Here is a 19,855-nt window from a genome sequence, read left to right on the forward strand (position 1 = left end):
GTAGCACAGGACGTGCCCGCTTTTTAGCACTGTATATGCTTCTTTTTGCCTCCTAACTTCACTGAGCCCTATTATATCCCATTTACTGCCCTTTAATAGCACTGCTAGACTCACCTCACTAGATAGCGTTCTAGCGTTAAACTTTGCCAGGTTCATGTTCCAATGGCGGCCTTTCCGGAGCCAGGGATTCTTAGCACTCTCTGCTGCGTCGCAGGTGTGACCGCCACCGTGGTCAGTTGCTTCGCAGCTGCTGGGGAATGAGGGCCGGGGTTTGACTGTTGTGTTCATATAGCAGGTTGTGGCCAAGTACTGCACCAGGGTGGCCAATCCTGCTCTGGTGAGGGAGTGCGTTACCGGTTCTGGTCACCGGGATCAGGCCACACTCCAGGCCTGTTTATGCAATTTTATCAACACGCAGATTTTTTTTAATCCGGTGGAAAATTGCGCGGCACCGGGATTTGAACCACGGACCTCTTGCATGGTAGGCGGGTGTTACACCTCTACGCCCCCACCGCACCCCTCGTGGTGACGCGGTGACTGCGAAGCACCTCAAAAAACGCGTGCATGCGTGAGTGCGTAGCCCTCGAAACCGCTTGCCGCAGCTGCCTTCAGAAAAATGGTTTCCGTTTGCCTTGTTTTATAAGCAGTAGTCTTGTCCGATAATTTATACGCTTGGTTATGCAAAAACCTTACCATGCACGTAAAGCAAAGCATTTTGAAAGCGCCAGGATGCGAGACATGAGCGAGACACAAGGACACGAGACATGAGCGAGTGGTGCGAAATATTTTGAGTAAATTTGAAGAGAAAAATAAAGAAAAAAAGAAGCACTTAGGTTAATAGGGCTCAGTGTAAAATGTGTCCTTTCCTTAGCAAACTCAGCAGCCAAGTAAATGGGAACGCAGCACTTCGCTCTCATACCGCGAATCATAAAGGTGGATAGATGACGTGAGCTCTGTCACACTGAATGTAGAAGACTAATTTTCCCTTCGAGTCTTAAGTGCCGGGTGCCACTGCTGCTCATCCGAGGTTATTAATGATACTGCTCCGCCTTATAGACCGTGATTTCCCAGCGTTCGATTGGAAGTCGGCTTTAAGAATGACTGCTTTAGGCGTATGAGCATCGAACAAACAATGAAACAGTACAAATGACTTATAGCGATGCAGCACACGTACATATGCAGTTACATATATGTTAAAATGTTTATCCGAGATGTTAGAGGGTAACATCTCGGATGACCTCTGGTTTCCAAGGTCAGCCAGCGTGGAGAGAGGGAGAACTCCAGTACCTTCAGCAATTATTTCGTAATTTGCTGGCGGGGCTACCTTTGAACGACGCTAATGGTATCGATGAGACAGTGTGATGGCATCGTCTCAAAAAGACCCCTCGGTAATGCCTGGAAGGTGTTCGTCTTCTTCCTTACAGTTAACTTGAACTATTACTCAGACATACCTTCGGATAAACAGGTGCATGCCACGGTCGAAGTACCTGAAAAGAGTGAAGCACGAAAATTAGTACGAACATCCTTTGTACCACCGTTGGGCACATCAAGCACATCAAAACGGTGAGGCAGTCTCCTAGCACTAGCCGTTGGGGTGAGTGGTGGCCCTTCCAGACAAGTTCTGCGGAATTGCTGTTTAATAAACCATTCGTACATTAAATATTGCTGTTTGAAAGCTTCGGCTACGCAACCATGTCCACTCGGTAGACAAATTCGGTGAATCCCAGATTACAATACAAAAGCTCTGCTTGGACAAACGTGTGAATATTTATTAGAAAAATTGTTGGCTCGCAAGGACTAGATCTAGTCCTTGCGAGCATAGGCATAAATATAAGCCGCTGTCGCACGTAGACTGCATCCGATGCACATCGTTTCCAAGATAGGTCGCGTGCGGCCGTACAATGCACAGTCGCTGCCGGAGTACAACTCGGCCGTCCTCCCCCCCCCCCCCCCTCCCGGTCCCTCTTGCGCGACGTAAGACGGCGCGTTTTCTCCCGCTTTCCTCCTTTGCACGAGCGAGATCGAACCGCCAATCGTCGGCTCCGCTAGCGTGCTTTCACTCCCCCCCACAGCATGCGGCACGCGCGACGGCGTTATCCCCCTTGTACTTTATACTGCAACATCACGGCTACGGCGAAAATGCGCCTGGAGTGTTCACATAATTGCTAATAAAACGAAGAAGTGGACGCACTCGGTGGCGGAGCAAGAGCAGCGTTCTTCCTTCCACTGGTGGCACGAGGGTTGTGCACAGATACGAAGAGTACACTGTACTCGCGTACAACTTTCTGTGGCTATAAAGGGACAGCTACGGAGGTAAAGCGCGCACAAATGAGAGCTCTTCTGAAAAAGAGTCCGGCGTTTTCATCCACGTAAGTTTAATCTGGGGAAGAGAAAACAAAACCCTTTATTAGTAACTGTTGAATAAGACAAAACACCACTTAAGGTAAACGCTCAGTCATTTTGCGCCTTTTTTCTTCCGCGCCTGGGCAAAGGCTATATCATCGCACGTGGAAGTTGCGCCGATTCAGCGTCTGTTCCGAGCAACCAAAAGCACTGTCAAACGCTGGTGGACTGCTTGGCTCGGTAACACATGTGCAGAAGCTCCGCCCCCGCAGCTAACCCTGCATGGCACAAGAAGTTGTCCGCGAGCATAGCGCTTCCGCTGAGCTGCTGTGTGTATGCTCTGGCTGCCTCGACAACCTCGAGCTGACGCACTAGTACACGCGGTGGCGTCAAACTGTTTCAAGCCGAGTTCTGACTCCGCCCGCTCTTGTCGGATTCACGTATAAATTAGGCAGGTGTTTTCTTTTGTGGGAACGAATATGTAATGTTTGTTTGAGCTAACGTGTTCCAAGCATTAAAAAGAAATCTACGCGTGCGCAGCGGAAATGCAACAAAGCTAGTATCGTTCATTGTCCTCTTGAGGCCACTCATAGCGTTTTGACTATACGAACTTCGGTCACTGATGAGCAATTATTTCAGTGGCCAATAAAGTTGTCCTTTACACAGTCTGGTAAGTTGTAGTTCCTACTGTGAAAATACCGAAGTATCTTTTTTTTTTCTGCGAAGATAGCTGCTATAGTATTTGGTTTTTCTGGGCTACAAAGAAGGGCGTTTGTGGTTTGAAAAGGCACCAGGCGACTAGACGCTTGTGCGCAGGGACGTTAGTGACCTCAAACATGCTACCATGTAGCGAATTATCAGTTCTGCACGCAGACCAAACGCATTAATAGGCCGCAAGCAAAAACGATAGGCGATGACCATACCCGTCGTCAACGATGCATTGCCATCCGCCGCGGAAAACTACAGCAACACTGAAAGCTTCTAGAAGTGCCATGCGCAATCTATTATATTTCTTACACCTCTTTTTGCTTCATTGCTTCAATGGACAAGATACTACGCCCAAAATAGAAGCCAAGGCCACCGTCTTTGATCCATCTCCGCTGCTTAAGGCCTATTCATGCATTCGGTCTGCCTGCAGAAGCAATAATTCGTTTGTAGCCTGTTTGAGCGCGACACTATTGTCGCTGCACCAAATGGTTTTCTTTGTAGCACTCCGTTAGTTGGATTGCTGTCAAGTAAAGAGTTTCAGCTTCTCTGTAAACGTAGTGCAGCTTACGGAACAGCTGAACACCAGAGATCCCAACAGGCCGTGCAGCGTTGGTGGCGACAACTCGTCACAATGACTCTAACCAGAGTGTGCAGCGCTATAGTGGCAACGGCCGTGTTCTCTATAGTTCGCAGATGCGTCGGCGTTAACATTTACTAGTCAGCACTGAATTCTTTTCGTATAGTTAGATTGTACTGCAGCCTTAGCTTAGTGGGGCTTTAGAGCTCGAGACGGCGGATTCGATTCAGGGTGTGATCCCGCTCCAGCGGCGAGTGTCGGCGTCGGAGTAACCGAGCGAACGAGCGCCGCGGGGGATGAAAGACGCGAAGAGGAAAGCGGAGGAGGAGGGTATGGCGAAAGCGCGAGAAGAAAAGCGTATTGCGACGGCGATGGCTACGAGATGGCGCCAGAGCAGCGCGCCTCGTCCGGGAGGTATGTGGGCAGCGGCTGCTGCGAATCGCGCACACGCGTCACCCACGCGCTGACTCTCACGATCTCCAGTTGAGCGAGACAGTTGCGCCATACTTCGCGCTGTTCGCAACGTGCCGCGCGAGACGGAGTGTCCGCGCCAGCCAAGATATGGCGAACTGAAAACACGTTTAGAACTGCGCTCAAATTTCGCATTAGGGAGTATTGTAATCGTCGACGAAATTTTTATGGCGCGAAATGCAAAAAAAAAAAAAAACCGCAGGTGTCCTTAGATTCGGGTGCACCTTAAAGAACCTCACGCGGTGAAGATTAGCCCGGAGTTTGCCCGCAGGCGGTGAGCTTCAATATCGGATAGCAAATATTCGCAACGAAATGAGGCATTTGTATGCAGCGGCAAAAATCCCGAGACCACTCAGCACATCACAACGCGAAGGGACCCACCCCGGGAGACCCGCAGGTAAAATAAACGTTCGAGAAGCACTTGGATTTAAGTGAACGGAAGCATCAACCGGTCAACACTGGAGATAAGCTGGAGACGTTTAGAGTATTGGTAGAAAAAACACGAAATAGATTGATACGACCGCATTCGCTACAGGCATAGGTAGCGGTGCAAGGTAGAGACAGAAGTTTCCAGAAAGAGAAAAACAATCAAAGAAGCGTATACAAAAATGCTAGAATGAGAAGCATGTATAGCATACCTAGGTAACTCAAGCAGGCAAGGTGACTCTTCGTCTCTGCCCCATTTCAAATGGGGTGCAAATAAATCATCATCCTCATAGCGATTATATCACGTAAAATTACAACTTTTTACCCTTTGTGTGAGAATATCCATGTCCTAATATGGCGGTACTCGCTACTAGCACTGCCACTGTCGTAGACGTCTCCATTATTCCAGTACACTCCGTAAACTGCAATGCCTACACACACAAGCTGATACTATTTTTGTTACATTACGTGAAAGCGCAGCAGTGAAGAGGCCTTAGAGCGCGCTCAAGGGTTTCGCTTACCTCCAGAAACGCGAGCACTGGTGCAGCCTGGCTATGCAGGGTGCAGTTTCCGGGACCTCGAGGCCTTCTGCTTTGGCCAGGGCGCCGGCGAAGCCGTAGTTAAATAGATAGCACACGTAGTAGTCAAACTCTAGAGATAGGGCGTAGCCTGCCAGGCTGACGAGGTCCAGTCTCTGGCCCATCCAGGCCCAGTTGGACATCGCCGAACTGCGACGCAAGGTCAAGAAAAAGAAATTAATGCATATCACATGCACGAGGGCTGTTTACTACCCACGTGGGTATGCCCCTGCGCGTCCAGTTAATATGTGACGCCTGTGGTTGAAAGGATGTTTCAAGTCTGCTGCCATGGTAGTGTGTGGCGCTGGCTAACTACGCCATTACTTGATCTAGTACACATACAAAAAAAAAAAGAAACTAACTTCCCGTTTGTAGGGTATCTCTTTCTTTTGTTTTTATTAGCGAGTGACGAGACCTCCGTCTTGATTTCTAGTATGTTTTAACTTTATTTTAGTATCGGGACCTGCAGTCCCTAGTCATGTTTAGGTTTTTGTGATTGTGTTGACGTACGAGATTTGTCGTCCTGCTGTTTCTTTCCTGTTTCCTTCCCTTCTTCACATCCTCCATTTCTATGTTTCTGTCTCCTGCGTTTGGAAGAGTAGCGAGGCGTTGTGCCCCTCCTGGTGGCAATTGCCAGCCTGCTCCTCACGTTCCCTTTCATCTATTTGAAGGTTACTCAGGGTGTCCCAGTTGTCGTGCACCATAAATATGCAAACGCCACGTAGCTGGACAGAACTAAAATAATATTGTTTACCGTCGCTTGGAGACACTAAGATTATCGTTCGGGTTTCGTCAAGTTAATTAGTCCTAATTAATCAAGTACTCAAATAATATAATCAGGAGAAAAGTGCCAATGAGAAAATGGTAGAGCAACATGAAAAACTGCGAATACAGCTTTCTCTTGTTCAGTACGTGCGACATGAAATTGCTTTTTCGAGCGCGAAAGAAGCCCGCGAATACGCGCAAAATTTCGGCTCGACTGGCCGCTGGAAGAAGTGAGGCTGTTACACTGGTATATACTGAAATTGCTTTATTATCGCGCTTTTTTCTGTACGCTCGTCTTACTACAGTAACGGCCTGGTTGTTTCTTTTTTGTAACAGTGTTGCTGGACATACGTCATTTCTACTCTATTGCAGTATTTTGCGCTTGGAGCTTCATTATTTTGCAATCCCTGCCTTTTATAGTAAAATTCTGAGGGTGTCACAAAAAGTCACGGGCACTTAGGTATTCCTACGCAGATGAACGAGACAGCATTGCGATGTCTTCCCAACGACGACTCGTTTTACAAAATGTAATGGTATTGTTTTCACGTTGCCTCGTATCATTTCTCGCATCACGTGTCCGGGCCACGTTGGCCAACATGCGTGGACGTCCTAAGGAGCCGGGCGCAGCTACTGACTGAGAAGTTGAAGTTGAAGGTCTGTCCATGGGAGCGCACGACAGAACTCACCAAAATCACCGCACCGACCGAGCATGGGCCAGTGCCATCAACGCCTTCGCAGATGGAAGGGGAGTGTGGGAAGGCTGGCATGAAGAGCGCCATCGGAGCACACTGTGGAAGAAAACGACGATGAACGCGAGAGCAGGGGCCCGAGCGCGTCTCCGTAACCACGTGACTTTTTGTAACATCTTAGGTCACACCACTGGGTTTTCCATTTCATGAGCCCTATAATGCTTTCGCATTAATAAACCATTTATCAAATGTGTGGCATTGCGAAGCCTTCCAACAGTGGGGTAGATGACTACTATCGACGAAATGCAGGTTTGGGGGCAAGGAATGTTTCGCGATGAAATGATATAAACCAACGCAAATACTGTCCCTCGAGCTTTCAACGCCATAACGATCGAAATGCCTCCTAGGATTGTCAAAACGACGCTGGAAAAAAGCTACGAAAGTACTTTGGACTTTATTCCAACCCGTGCGCTTACCCGTAAAAGAAGTGGCCCATGAGTTCCATGAGGAGGTAGTGGGCCCCGGAACGAAGCAACCTGGCGATGGCAGTCGCAATCACCAGCGGCGTGCACTTGGGTCTCGGCTTGTCCAACTGCGGAGAAGGGCAGGAAGATTTCTCACGAACAGACTGATATAATGTTTTCGCGTCCCACACCCGAGATTGTTTGGAGAGTTGCTCCTAAATGTGTGCGATGTGTAGGACTCGTGCGGGCTGTAAAAGGAATCTTGGGGGACGCTTGAGCTTCTCTTTCAAGAGGAGAAAGCGATAGCACTAAACGGTCCCTGACTGCTCCTCACGCTTCCCGGCAATTGAAGCTTCATTCAACCGTAACCTTTACCGTGAAATGCTTGCAGCGAACGCTGTGCCCGAAATCGATTATCTACTTGTTTTATTTTGATTGCCTTAACGAGGCCAACGAATGCAATTTTTTTCTTTCTCCAGTGCGTGCAGAAAAAATAAATCTAGAGTGCGTCACGCAAAATCAAGAGTGTATTTTAAAACGTATTAAACCCTGTAATGCGCGAACAGTGTTTCACATCGAGGAAATCTATAAAATGCGCGTTCGCTTTGATTTCTGACCACGCAGAGTACATTTGTACACAGGAAGCAATTAAATGTTATTTTAGTTGTAGCGTAATATGTACAGTGATTTTCTATTTAGTCATTGGTTTGCTGATCTGTATACAACTGACAACTCTGTCCAGCTTATCGAAAACGCTTAATATGGTCATTGCTCAAGTTTGCCATGCTTAAATAGCTATTTCGAGGTATGAAAACCAATGCAACATATATTATAGATTTGACGCTACAGGGTTAACCCTGGAAGTCTTTAGCTGGGGTTCGGCTGTTCGAAATGCTTGGCTTTAAGTTCTCAGCTTAGAATGTGTCTGTTAACTCGTCTTTCTTTTCTCTCTTCCCCTCAATCCTTCATGGCAATTATGAGGGTAGCAAAGGAGAAGTTGGTTTTGCAGATGTCACTGCAGCTTCTTTGTCTTTCCCTCTACCCTTTAATTTAATTATAACTGCCTTCCTTTCTGCCGAATTTAGCTCTCAAGCTTTCAATTTACTCGTCGCGTGTCCTTGCTTTGACCTTTAACCAACGTACCTGCACCTGTGCCTTGTGTGTTAAACCAAACACAATTAGTCAAAAAAAAAAGGAACACTTCACGTAAATTGAGGCGGAGTGGAAGTATTTGCTTGTATAGTTGAGTGACCTCAAAAAAATAAAATACTTTGCACTACAGTCCAATAAGCCTAGTTTTCTCTCTGTCATGCTGCCAGCGACCACAGTGATAGATAACTCTGGCTATTTAAAGGCTGGTGATTAAAGATGAAATGCAATCGAGTGATTACCAATATCTTTGGTTCTGCGTAAGTCAGGAAAAAGCCAGTGCTGTTTAATAAACATTGAGGAAGAGCACCATAGCACTGCTCGACAAGCGCTCAAAGACGATTCAGTTACTTAACGCAGATGGAAAAATTCGAATATCCAACACACTTGTCGGAATCTTCTTGAAGCGAAATGTTTGAAAACAGGTTAATGAAGCGGTTCAAAGCTAGATGCAATGCCTACAACTGTATTCATTGTGATCTTATGTGATATGTAATGTCGTGCTGCGGTGCTGTTTACATGTATCATACAGTTCATAAGATCTTTTAAGCACTACCCCGCTTAAAAGCTATGCCGAAATGCATACAGTAGTTCGTGCGAAATCCGCGCCGTGAGGCGTCGATGCAGGGATGTGACTATCGGGAGGGCGATATATGACGCTTGCCTAGCGAAATATGTTGAAGAAAGGTTCGTGCGCAGAACATTACGACCTGAAAGACAGAGGCAAGGTTGACTGTTACCCACCCGCTTCATTCCTGAAACTTTGGCTTGATGAAAACTGGCTCGCACGACTCTGCTTATGTGCCCACGTGATTCGTGACGCAATGCACGCAACAATTATTTCAATGACGTACTTGGCATAGGCACGATAGGAGCACGCCTGAGAACGGGGTTCGACCCAACCATCGGTCACGTGACTCCTTTTTCTGTGTTGCTGAGCCATTGGCTAAAAGAGCAGCAGAAACAGAATTCATAGGCAGCCGGGAGAAAAAGACCGGGAAGCCTAGATAAGAAATCTTCGCTTTAATACAGGCAAGCTTCTACGTGTGTTCTGCCAGCACTGGATAGTTGTAGTTACATATCTTTAATGAATTCTCGCATCTCTGGCCACCGTGTAACACTATTTTGAGACACCAAAGACACTTACATCGATGCATTGGTAGTAAAGAATCTATGCACGTCGCCTACTTTGCATTTAGACACTGCTTAAAACCTTGTATATATAGTGGTAGCCTGCCTAGTATATTCAAGTTATGCACTTGAACTTCCTTCACAGTACAAACTCAAGGAGAACCACAGCATGTCAACACACAGCGAAGTCAGAGAAATTGTAATTGGGAAATGCACGTTTGGTTTTTATTACACGCTGTTGTTACACTCTCAAGGCGCAGGACATTTATAGTACCCACCACGCGTAGTGAGTACGTTGGAAGTTCGGCCCTTAGCAGCGGCGAAATTTTCTTTTCGCCTAGTGAGTCTTTTTCTTTATGCAGAATATGAAGTTTATCGAAATATAAGTATCTACGTTTTGTTTCTGCTAGGTGGCTTCGAGTTCTTGAATGCCGGGTTGTGTCACACTGACGAAGGTCACTCGTCCTTGATTCTTCTGAACAGCTGCGTCCGTGGCGACCACGCAGTGTCCCCTAGTGAAACTGATCTGTGGTACAAGAACGTGATGTCTGCTTTTGCGAAGCTTTCTGGCATCGTTGCTGGCAATGAAAGTATAGCACCACGGTGGTAGGGCATCCAGTGATCTTTGTTACTCTAGGAACAGACCAACCACGATAGGTATGATAACATAGCTGCTCGAAAAAATTTTGACATCGCTGAGTTTTAGAGCGACTCGTTCAACGCTGTGATGCGGTTTGAACGAGGTAGAAAAACGAGGGGTGTGCGGGAGGAGATTCATAGACTGCATGCGTCATACCATTTCACTATCAAAGTCCGCTCGATGCGAAGTCATGATCAGGAACACTGTAGTAATGGAACCGAGAAGATCACCTACTCCGCTTCGCCGGATGGCCCACATATTTCACTTTCCTCCTACCTGCGAACCATCTTTGCAGCCCAAATGCTTTTCGCTGACTGGACACACATTATTAGAGTTGTCGGACGATCCCACCGCTAGCATACACTTGTAGGAGTTATCGGACGATCTCGCTGCTGCCACCAGTTGAAGGAGTTGTAGGTCGTAGAGAGGAACTTGAGAGGATAGAGGCGTACATGGTTTATTTGCAGTATTTACATTTTAAACAAGAGAGACATTCGACAGTCTAGCGTGACTCCCAAATGGAGCCCGCAAGACGAAGCATACAGCAAACGAGCACATAGCTCACGAGTACGATCACAGAGCACACTGACGAGCACGAGCACACACAAGCAGCCTACAAATAGCCGCTTATAAACACTACGTCCTCCCTAGATCCCTAGGTGAGAGAACCGTTCGACGTCATCGTTAACGCAGTCGACCCGCCGGTTGTCCATTATCTTGAGTCTTGAAAGGCGCATCGGTTCCCCGAGCTGACCCCCGCAGCGCGGCTGGCAGTTGCCCATTGTCTTGCGCCTCTAAATTCCAGAGCTGCCTTTCTCCTGTAGTCGCCCCGAGTTTCAGCAGACTGTGACGAATTCTGGGGCCCCCTTACCGCCAAGCACCCTGTTGTTAGGGAAGTTCTTCATGCTGCCGAGAGAGACCATGAAGACCCGGCAAATCAACCAACAATATGTCGGGCACCAAACGTGGCCCGCCCTGCTGCCGTCACCGATTCTCCGAACGAGGCGCATGGTGGGTTAGCGCTGTCATCCTCGCTGGTTCTCCGAAGGGCGCCAGCAACGCGGGTCGATTGAAGCACGTGCAGCGGGCTGAAATAGCTTTGCAGAGCAGTACCCCTGCAGGCCGATCCTAACAACATGTTGTATCCCTAATCTGAGCCGACGGTGCAACACCTGAAGAAGACCGTGCTAAGTTCACAAAGTGCTCTGTCGCCGCGTGTGCATAGGACGCTTGCCATTCGCTGCGCCTGTGTCCAGGGCCAAAATCCGCAAGCGAAAGTGCTTCGGAGTGCCGGAATACGGGCAGATCCTCCCATTAACTATGAACAGTTATTTCTTAATGATAATTTCTTTAGGCCCCTTATTGCAGCTTCTAGACAAAGAAGTGCTATGCGCACTTAATCATTCTGTGCCTTCTGATACAGCGCCATACTAAACAAAAGCTCTGTTACTTAACTGCACAGATAAATGAAAACGTTTTATTTATCCTGCGCTTTCTTGACATCACTGTCGGTTTCATCAGGCTGTTAGTTCATATAGGGTCTCTTGTTTCCTTTAAATCTTCGACAGCAAGGACAGGTGTGTAGCACTTGTATGTGTATTATCAATACACCTCTGCTGTCTCATGAGCGTGTGAAGTCGGCATGACGAACTGCAGCGAGATAAAGAAGTTTCCGCGCTGAAAACTGGCCGAGAATTCGAAGCAGCTCCATTTACGAGTGACAAAGGGAGAGAAAGAGAGAAGGAAGGATATGCAGTTGGAAAGTTGGAAAGTTGGACAAGTAACGCTATGGCCGCGTTGTGCGCGCAAGACACCTCGGCCTAGGTCCCAGGACTTTTTCTTCCGGAATGGCTACGTCGTCTAACTTGTTCCGAAACTATGTACTGAAGTGCGTATAACTGTGACATACCTGGGTTATGTAGTCGTTGTACCTCTGTGGTGGCCCTAGGTAGAGCGTGGGCAGGTACAACACGTAGCCCAGTGTCTTCCAGTACGGCGGCAATCTACGCTGACTGTCCCCAGTGTTCCTCTCGCGCTCGGCTTGAACATAGTCCACACTGAAGCTGAGGCCGCGCAAGATGTTCCAATGGAAGGTGACGTAGGCGGCCATGTAGGCCATCATGCCGTACCTAGGATACATGTACTGAAGGACAAAAAGAAAGAAATTTCGCGATGAAGGCGGCATACGTTGTCATAACAATCACAAGGTTTTTTAAAAAGAGACTCTTTATATTTATGCTTACAGAGCCCACGATTTGCTGCACTTTGTCGGGCCCCTCTAGACAGCTACTGTGTGAAAAACTGCGCGTAGCCTAGTAGAGCCCATGCGCAAATTTCATGCGAGTAGAGCGCGATACTCGACATTCCGTTGCAAAACTGTTCTTGGCATCACCGAGAACTTTAAAAAAACGTCTTTATTCCTTTCGTCCCGATGTTCTTACTGAAGGCTCGGCCATACCCGTGAACACACATCCATATGGCGTGCCAAGTGTAATGATAACCTTTATTAGGCTGTGCACGGCCCTGAAAATATAGGCAGCATATAAACTGTAGGAAACATGCAGCCCGGCATGGGGTTATTTTTCTTTACCAAGAGCACGCATTGCAAGATGCATCTTTACTCGTGGGTAAGTTTATCCATGGTTCACGAGGTTCCCGCAAGTCAATGTAAGCTGCCAGATAATGTGCTGTTTCCCCTAACAATGGTGAAACTATTCACGAAAGTGTAACCTTTTTTGCAGAGTTGCCAATGTTACGTGAAGAACCCGCAAGTCGAGCCCTTAAAAGCCACTATAGAACCTGCGCGTCGAGGCTTACATAATCGCTCATTGAGTTCAAGCTACGAAAGTATAACTTTATATCTCTTATATATCTGTTATGTTTCTCACATATCTTCTCATATTTCTCCAAGGGCGCAGTAGCCAAACGAACATGGCATTCCTTGACTTGCGTTTTTACTGCGGGAGTGTATCACCTTGTTGGCAAAATGTTCTTATTGTTGGAACGCAGTGCAAAACGCGATAATAGTTCGCTCGTGCGGTATCAGCTGGGCCCCTACCAACAAGAAGCAACCACTCTTTCCTGTATTTTGAGTTTGATTCACAAGATACGTTTCTCATGGTATATTTCTCCGTTGGATGTGCTGTGGAACCTAGGGGAGATAGAAAATACTTCTCTGAGATTTCTTAAATGCATTCCCTTTCGCAACTCCGATTTAAACAATACATGGACATAAAATATCTAGCGTGTGGAACAAGTTGCTACTTACTATGATAATTCACCTTCTTATCCCAAAGATGGCACGCGAAAAACAGCGTATTTGGTAGACATTGTGCATCCGTAAACAACTGCCCCTAACACATTAATAAAAAGTTCATCAATACGTTTTTGTTAATTAGTCTTTTGAAAGTAACTTAAGCAGCGGCAAAGCATTTCAGCCTCGCCGCAGAGCTCGTATGCGAAGACGGCAGATGTTTTAAGGTCATAGCATTTCTATAAGAAATATGAACGGTCTAAAATTCGTTGTACATGTTTAATTTATTTACCTCAAACGAGCAATAATTGTATTAGTGAGAATGTTCTCGCAATAACGAAGTAAGGCCATAGCTGTCGGTGGATCCACCTGCTTGCAATGATGCTGCATGGCGACATTGATGAAGCGAGAGCAAGCGATTTCTTAACGCCTTTGTATGTTCCCTGCTGCATGCAGTGCGACATGTCGCTGCAACACTTGTTTTGAGGTCTCGACACAAAAATAAAAGAAAGGAAAAGAAATTTGAACTTTATTTACGTCACTGGAGAAAAGGTAAAGGTTTGAAAGAATACCCACGTATTTTGTGTGCTCTGGTATATCTTTTAAAATCTCTTTCAAATTCAGAAAGTTTGAACTCATTGGCTTATTCCGTTTTCCCGAGAAACCTTGATTTCAGCATAAAATTACTGATGTGTATTACAGGTCATGTGCTGGTTCTACAGAAAACTTGAATCGCACATTACTGGCACAAGATATCAAGCTCTTCATATCAAGATCAACAAATGGCTGTCCAGAGGGTCCACGATGGCGCCATAAGGCTCGGCCTGGAGGTGCCGACGTGGACGCGGCCCGCCTCGGTGTGAAAAGACCGGGCTTAAAGAGTCTAATAAAGTTTTCTGAATGAATGAATGAATATTCGCAACACTTTGTAGTGTTCTTATACATACTATGCTGATGGTTTCTTTTCTTCTGAGATGTTGTGATTAGATTGTGATTATTTCTACTCATGTTAACCAAGGTTTCTCTCAATTTTAGCGCATCGTCTTCGCATACAATTTTTGGATGGCGGCATTTTAAGTAGTCAAATTTCTCTTCTTTTTGCAGTTATTAAACATCGGCAATACATCTTGTTCGTTGTACTGTATGAAACAAAAATAGAAGAGCGACAATGCTTATGCTGCTAACAGGTCCGTTGAGTTACTCACATCGTATGCATCGAAAGGAATGAAAAACTTTTGGAAGTGGATCAGGGCAGCAGCCACGTAGCATAGCGCTGGGCTGCGTAGTGCGGTCACGGCGTAGAACGCGGCGTGTTGTCCCACGAACAGCAGAGCCACCTCCCAGCCGAAGGTGAAGGTGAGGAACAGGAAGGAGTAGGCAGCGTAGAAGACGGAAACCAGCTGCGAGAAGGTTAGCGACGAGGCAGTGAGGAGGGGAATTAGGAGTTTACGTAAGAATGCTGGTTGTTCTTTCGGGCTTTTGTGATTTTTTGGTGCATATGTGACTTAAGTTAAACGAAAGGGAAAGATAGAATATGCATGCGATGAAGGTTACCATTATAACTTAGATGGCGTACCGGACGGTGCAAAATGCACCAAAAATTAGAACCTGAAATATTACTTAAAGCACCTGATGTAAAGAACACTACCGTATAGGTACTGCCAGGCGACGGACATAGTTATGCAGTAGCCCTGGCAACACCTTTAACGCCTGGAAGCATGAGATGTAACCGAAGCGTAACTAAGATTACTTTTCAGCATTTTGATATTGCTTGGGCCTTAATGTACACATTTAAATTATGCACTGTAAAGGAATAACGTTATCGGATGGCCAAGTTTAGAAGTGATTTGCTTGGTGAATCTATTTGGAGGAATAGGTGCCGAAACAAAAATTAAACCTAGGAAAATGGCCGAGACAGGTTGGCTAAATGAACAAGTAACTAACTGACTGAATGAGTGACAGACTGAGCATGCAAGTTAATAATTGATCAACCAAAGTGTCAATAAGTTGGTTAGTTGGTCGTTAAGTTATTGATTCGCTTGACTTCCAGAGGAAACTGAAGACAGACAGACAGACAGACAGACAGACAGACAGACAGACAGACAGACAGACAGACAGACAGACAGACAGACAGACAGACAGACAGACAGACAGACAGACAGACAGACAGACAGACAGACAGACGGACGGACGGACGGACGGACGGACGGACGGACGGACGGACGGACGGACGGACGGACAGACTGACAGACAGACAGACACACAGACAGACAGACAGACAGACAGACGGACAGACGGACGGACAGACAGACGGACAGACACGCAGACGGACGGACGGACGGATGGACGGACGGACGGACGGACAGACAGACAGACAGACAGACAGACAGACGCCGTGCCACAAAGTCGTGCCCGTGGGGCTCACATGACGTTGTTCCAGCAGACACCCTTTACGTGGCCACTCTTGCAACACTTGAAACACTGGAGGGCCTTCGGTACGAATGGTCGTACTGGCAGGCGCGCATGTCCTACTTTGACGTGGGGAAGAAGGGCATCTCTTACCAACAAAATCTTCACACAGCGTGTTTCTCAGTCTGAAAATCTTAGTAATGAAGGTTCCTTCTGTCATTGCTTTGATTTGTATTGGGAGGTCGTCTTTCGGCATGGCAATTTCGACGTCATAAATGACGACCGCAGTACCATCGCCACCTGTTGGGATCATTAAGTGTACCTTTACATTGTGGATCTGTTATATTACGTAGGCCTTGTATGGCACTGCGATGTAACCAACCAACTGCCAGGACATTCTTTCGCGAGTTTATTCTCATGTCGTATGTCTTATATCTCATTTGGTGCGATTCTCTCGAACGACGGAGAGAGGACCTGCCTGTTTAGGAACCGCGAATTGGTCGCTGGGTTCACGGGCACGAAGAGCACAGTGTGTGGCCAGCGCTGCGGTGCGCTCTTCATGGTAGAAGCACTTGGTGACGAAGATGCCCGCAGTAGCCTTCTTTTTGCTGATCTTCCCATCACGACCTTGAAGTCATCGTACGGCGAGTCGTACTTGTCCGAGCATAAGTCAGTGGCCTCGCTGTCTATATCGCTTGACGCACTTCCATGTTTCCTGGACGTTATCCATCATGACGGTTGCCCACCAGGAAAGTTCTTAGAGATCTATTCATCCATTGCAGCACGGAGGGAGGGGCAGCTCCTGGAAATGCAGGGAAATAAAGCTAAAAAGCAGCGACAAATGTACAAGCGTTCTGTCAAAGAATCATTTCGTCTTCTTGTCTCCATATTCCACCACATATAATTAGGTAAAGTACATCTGAACGGCACCATGTGAATAATTTCAAGGTAAGACGCAATGGCGAATCGTTCCAGTTGTCGTTTACAGGTTCGCATCCAACCACTTTGAGAGCGTTGAATGGAGACCGTTTTTTTTATTTTACTCCCGTCGAAATGCGGCTGCCATGGTCCGGATTGAACTCGAGACCTCGAAGAATCTCTTAATGGTCAAGCTACCGTGGCAGGTACAAAAGTGTTGATTGAAAGCGATCGTAAGGTACAAACGAGTTTCTCGCGTCGACTTTCCTCTTTTCCACGCTTCTTCCATGTACGTATGACGGGTGTTTCAGAGGACACTGTTAAATACTCTGAAAGGTTGGCTGTGGCAGATAGCACAATCATAGTTCATGAGGTGGTCTACGCGACGCGGCGGACAGTGCTGGCAGAAAAAATGGGAATGCATATTCGACTAATTAACAAAAATATCACTAATTAATTTTTCACTAAGTACCTTATGACCCATATTTTTTTTTTCATCCCTGCCTTGGCGCTCTTTGGCCACATTTGGCCCTTGCGCCATTAAACATTACATATCGTCAGCAGCAGCAGCAATTCGGATATTTTGGCCTCGGAGATCACATGGTGGATCCACTTGGAACGAATTCTCGGGACAACACCAGTTTCGAGATAATAATTCTCGAACTTTGCGGAGAAATGCGTTGGCGTTTCAGTTACTTTTGTGCTTGAATGCATAAAACAACGTTTTGGTAATAAAATGCTGCTGCTTCTCTTCTTCTTCATCTTCCTTCGCAAAGTCGAAGGAAGAGGTACAGAAAGCTACGCTTTAGAAAAACACACACACGCACAGTGACATAGAGATTTTACAGGATTCAAAGAAACATTACAGATAACAGCCGTAAAAGAATCAGAGCACCAGCTGAGATACTTTTCGCAGAAATTCGTAATTTACCTCATGATTTGGATAACTATCAGCCATAATGTTTCCTCTTTTTTGATTAAATTCATCCTTAATGCAGATTTGATTGAGCATGTAAAGTACGATAAAGTATACGCTGCTCGTAAAACACACCGGCAATGCCCGGGAGAGCTTGAATAAATAATTTACTCCAAACGATGTGATTAGCGCGCAAGCCCTGAACTTGGCCGGCACATGACCCCTAACCACTTACAAAAAAAAAAGGAAAAATAAGAATAAGGTGTCTCATTTAGTTTACCAAATACACAGCAGAAACATTCTACGCGTCTCGTATTCCGTATAAGATAGGGCCAAAGTGAGCATTTCACACTTGCAAGGCTCATGTTAAACGGAAAACTTTGAACTTTTGCCGCACAGTACACATACTGTAGCCTGCTTTACCACCGCATGTCGACCAGGCGTCCCATACAGCTTTCGCAGACCCCAATCGCAATGAATCAGTGCTTTCCGAGACTCCCAATACTAGCAGCTCAAAATGGAGGCAAGCGAGATGTCCCGCTAGGCCATTATCCACAGTAACGTGGGCTGCACAACAGCGTTTGTAAGAAACATGTCGTAAGCGGTCCGGTAACATCAAAACCGGGACAGTGCTTGCCCTTAGGACAGTTTTTGCCCTTAGGGACAGATCTTGCCCGTTCGGAAGCTGCGGTTGCTCAGATGACTACAAGCTACAGCTGTTAATGACGGGCCACGTTGTTGTTTACAGGGACACCATTTTTTAGGTGGAGATGTAATTTAACTGCTGCTCCAATACTAGCTCGCTAGTATTAGTGGTAACATTTACCGGGGCATGGCGGAAACCTTCCTCTTTCTCGGTTGTCCGAAAGTTGAATACCTATGCTTAGCTATCTCTGAATTCCCCAAAAAATCCACGTGCAGTAGCAACTGTGTTTGGAATTTGTCGGTGTAGAACGCAATGCTTACCGACGGTGCGATGCCGGCTATCACCCGAGCTAGTAGGGGATGCAGCAGATGCCACTTCCACGCAACGACCATGACGTACTTTGTGGACTGCCATTCCCAGTTGACAGCGTCCTACATGGTCGGATAAAACATTGTTAGTGAGTATGAATTTTGATGAATCCCGAAACGTAACATCTACCAGTGATGGCGTAAACACATAGCGCACATGCATTTGAAAAAAAAAATCGGTAGGTATGCTTCTACACAGATGTCCTAGTGGTTTCACTAATGTCTACACGCGCGCCCGTCAGACTCTCACGGTTCCTGGCATTGTACGCGTTCAGTTTAACAAGTAACCGCACCACTTTATGTTCTTGCCAAATTGTTAAGAAACTACGTATAGAAATGATTCGCGTTTGCTTGATATCCCTGCTACCTGATCTCACTAATTTATTACCACGGAGTTATTGTTTGTCGAGGTAGGCGAATGGGTGATTATATTAATAAACCTTATCTACATAATGATGGGTAGCTCTTCACTGCTAGAACGGCTGCGGTCGAAGCTTCAGTTATGTTATTTCGCGGGTTGGAAGAACATGTCGGCATAGCCGCCTCAGACGCAAAGATGGCAACTTAGAACATAAAGCAACAACGCCTGGCGACAATTTGTCTCCACAAATATACTCCGGCACAGAAACCCAGTGTCGTCATCCGCATGAAGGCATTGCACAAATCTTATAGGTCAACTGCTGTTATACGTGTCTACACGTAGAAAATATATGAGGAGATTTAGCTCTGAAGTTTGCAGAGAAATTTCTCTGAGAAAGCAATATTTCAACTTTCAATTGAACAGTGATTTCTAAATGAAATTAAGTTCTGTGGTTTTACGTGCCAAAACTTCGACACGATTACGAGGCACAAAGTTGTGGAGGACTCCGGGTAAATTCTGACCACCTGGGGTTTTTAACGTGCACCTAATGCACGGTGCACTGGCGTTCTTGCATTTCGTCCCCATCTAAATGCGGCCGCAACGACCAGGATTCGATCCTGCAACCTTGGGGTATAGCAGCGCAACACAAAAGTCACAGCGGGCCCGGCGGGTAGCGATATCTAAATGTAATGACAGGGTAAGCCCGACTATAGTTTCGGGCACGGAGGAGTTAGCATAATGCAAGTGAATTACCTCTATTGTCGCAGGGCGCAGAGGTCTGTAAAGTTAGCCTTTCTCAAGGGAGCTTGGACTTCAGCCGTTCTGTTGCCAGAAGAATGCTACATGAATTGGGCACACACATTTTGTTTTGCGCTCACGATACCCATCGAAGCACGATAACCTTTGCCAGGTGAGATAGCTTAGGATGCGACGAGCTATAGCCAGATGATATGAATACAATGTGCCAAGCTATTTTAATCATGCATGTGTTGTTTTTCCACAACCTGGATAACCTGCACCCCGTTTTTCCAGGTTCCCTGAGA

At 46.5% G+C, this 19,855-nt stretch overlaps 1 protein-coding gene across 1 annotated transcript in view; it reads right to left on the minus strand.

Moving 5' to 3' along the window:
• Positions 1 to 19,855, minus strand: part of LOC142587755 (protein-cysteine N-palmitoyltransferase Rasp-like) — a 47,747-nt gene that overhangs the window by 9,044 nt on the left and 18,848 nt on the right. The window contains exons 4-9 of the mRNA XM_075698980.1: positions 18,404 to 18,514; positions 14,400 to 14,594; positions 11,851 to 12,084; positions 7,034 to 7,149; positions 5,047 to 5,253; positions 1,452 to 1,487 (exon numbers count right to left, since the gene is read on the minus strand). Of these exons, the coding sequence (XP_075555095.1) occupies positions 1,452 to 1,487; positions 5,047 to 5,253; positions 7,034 to 7,149; positions 11,851 to 12,084; positions 14,400 to 14,594; positions 18,404 to 18,514 (899 nt within the window). The remainder of the gene's footprint in view (positions 1 to 1,451; positions 1,488 to 5,046; positions 5,254 to 7,033; positions 7,150 to 11,850; positions 12,085 to 14,399; positions 14,595 to 18,403; positions 18,515 to 19,855) is intronic.

The sequence above is a fragment of the Dermacentor variabilis genome, chromosome 7 (genome assembly GCF_050947875.1).
Source record: "Dermacentor variabilis isolate Ectoservices chromosome 7, ASM5094787v1, whole genome shotgun sequence".
Lineage (NCBI taxonomy): Eukaryota > Metazoa > Arthropoda > Arachnida > Ixodida > Ixodidae > Dermacentor > Dermacentor variabilis.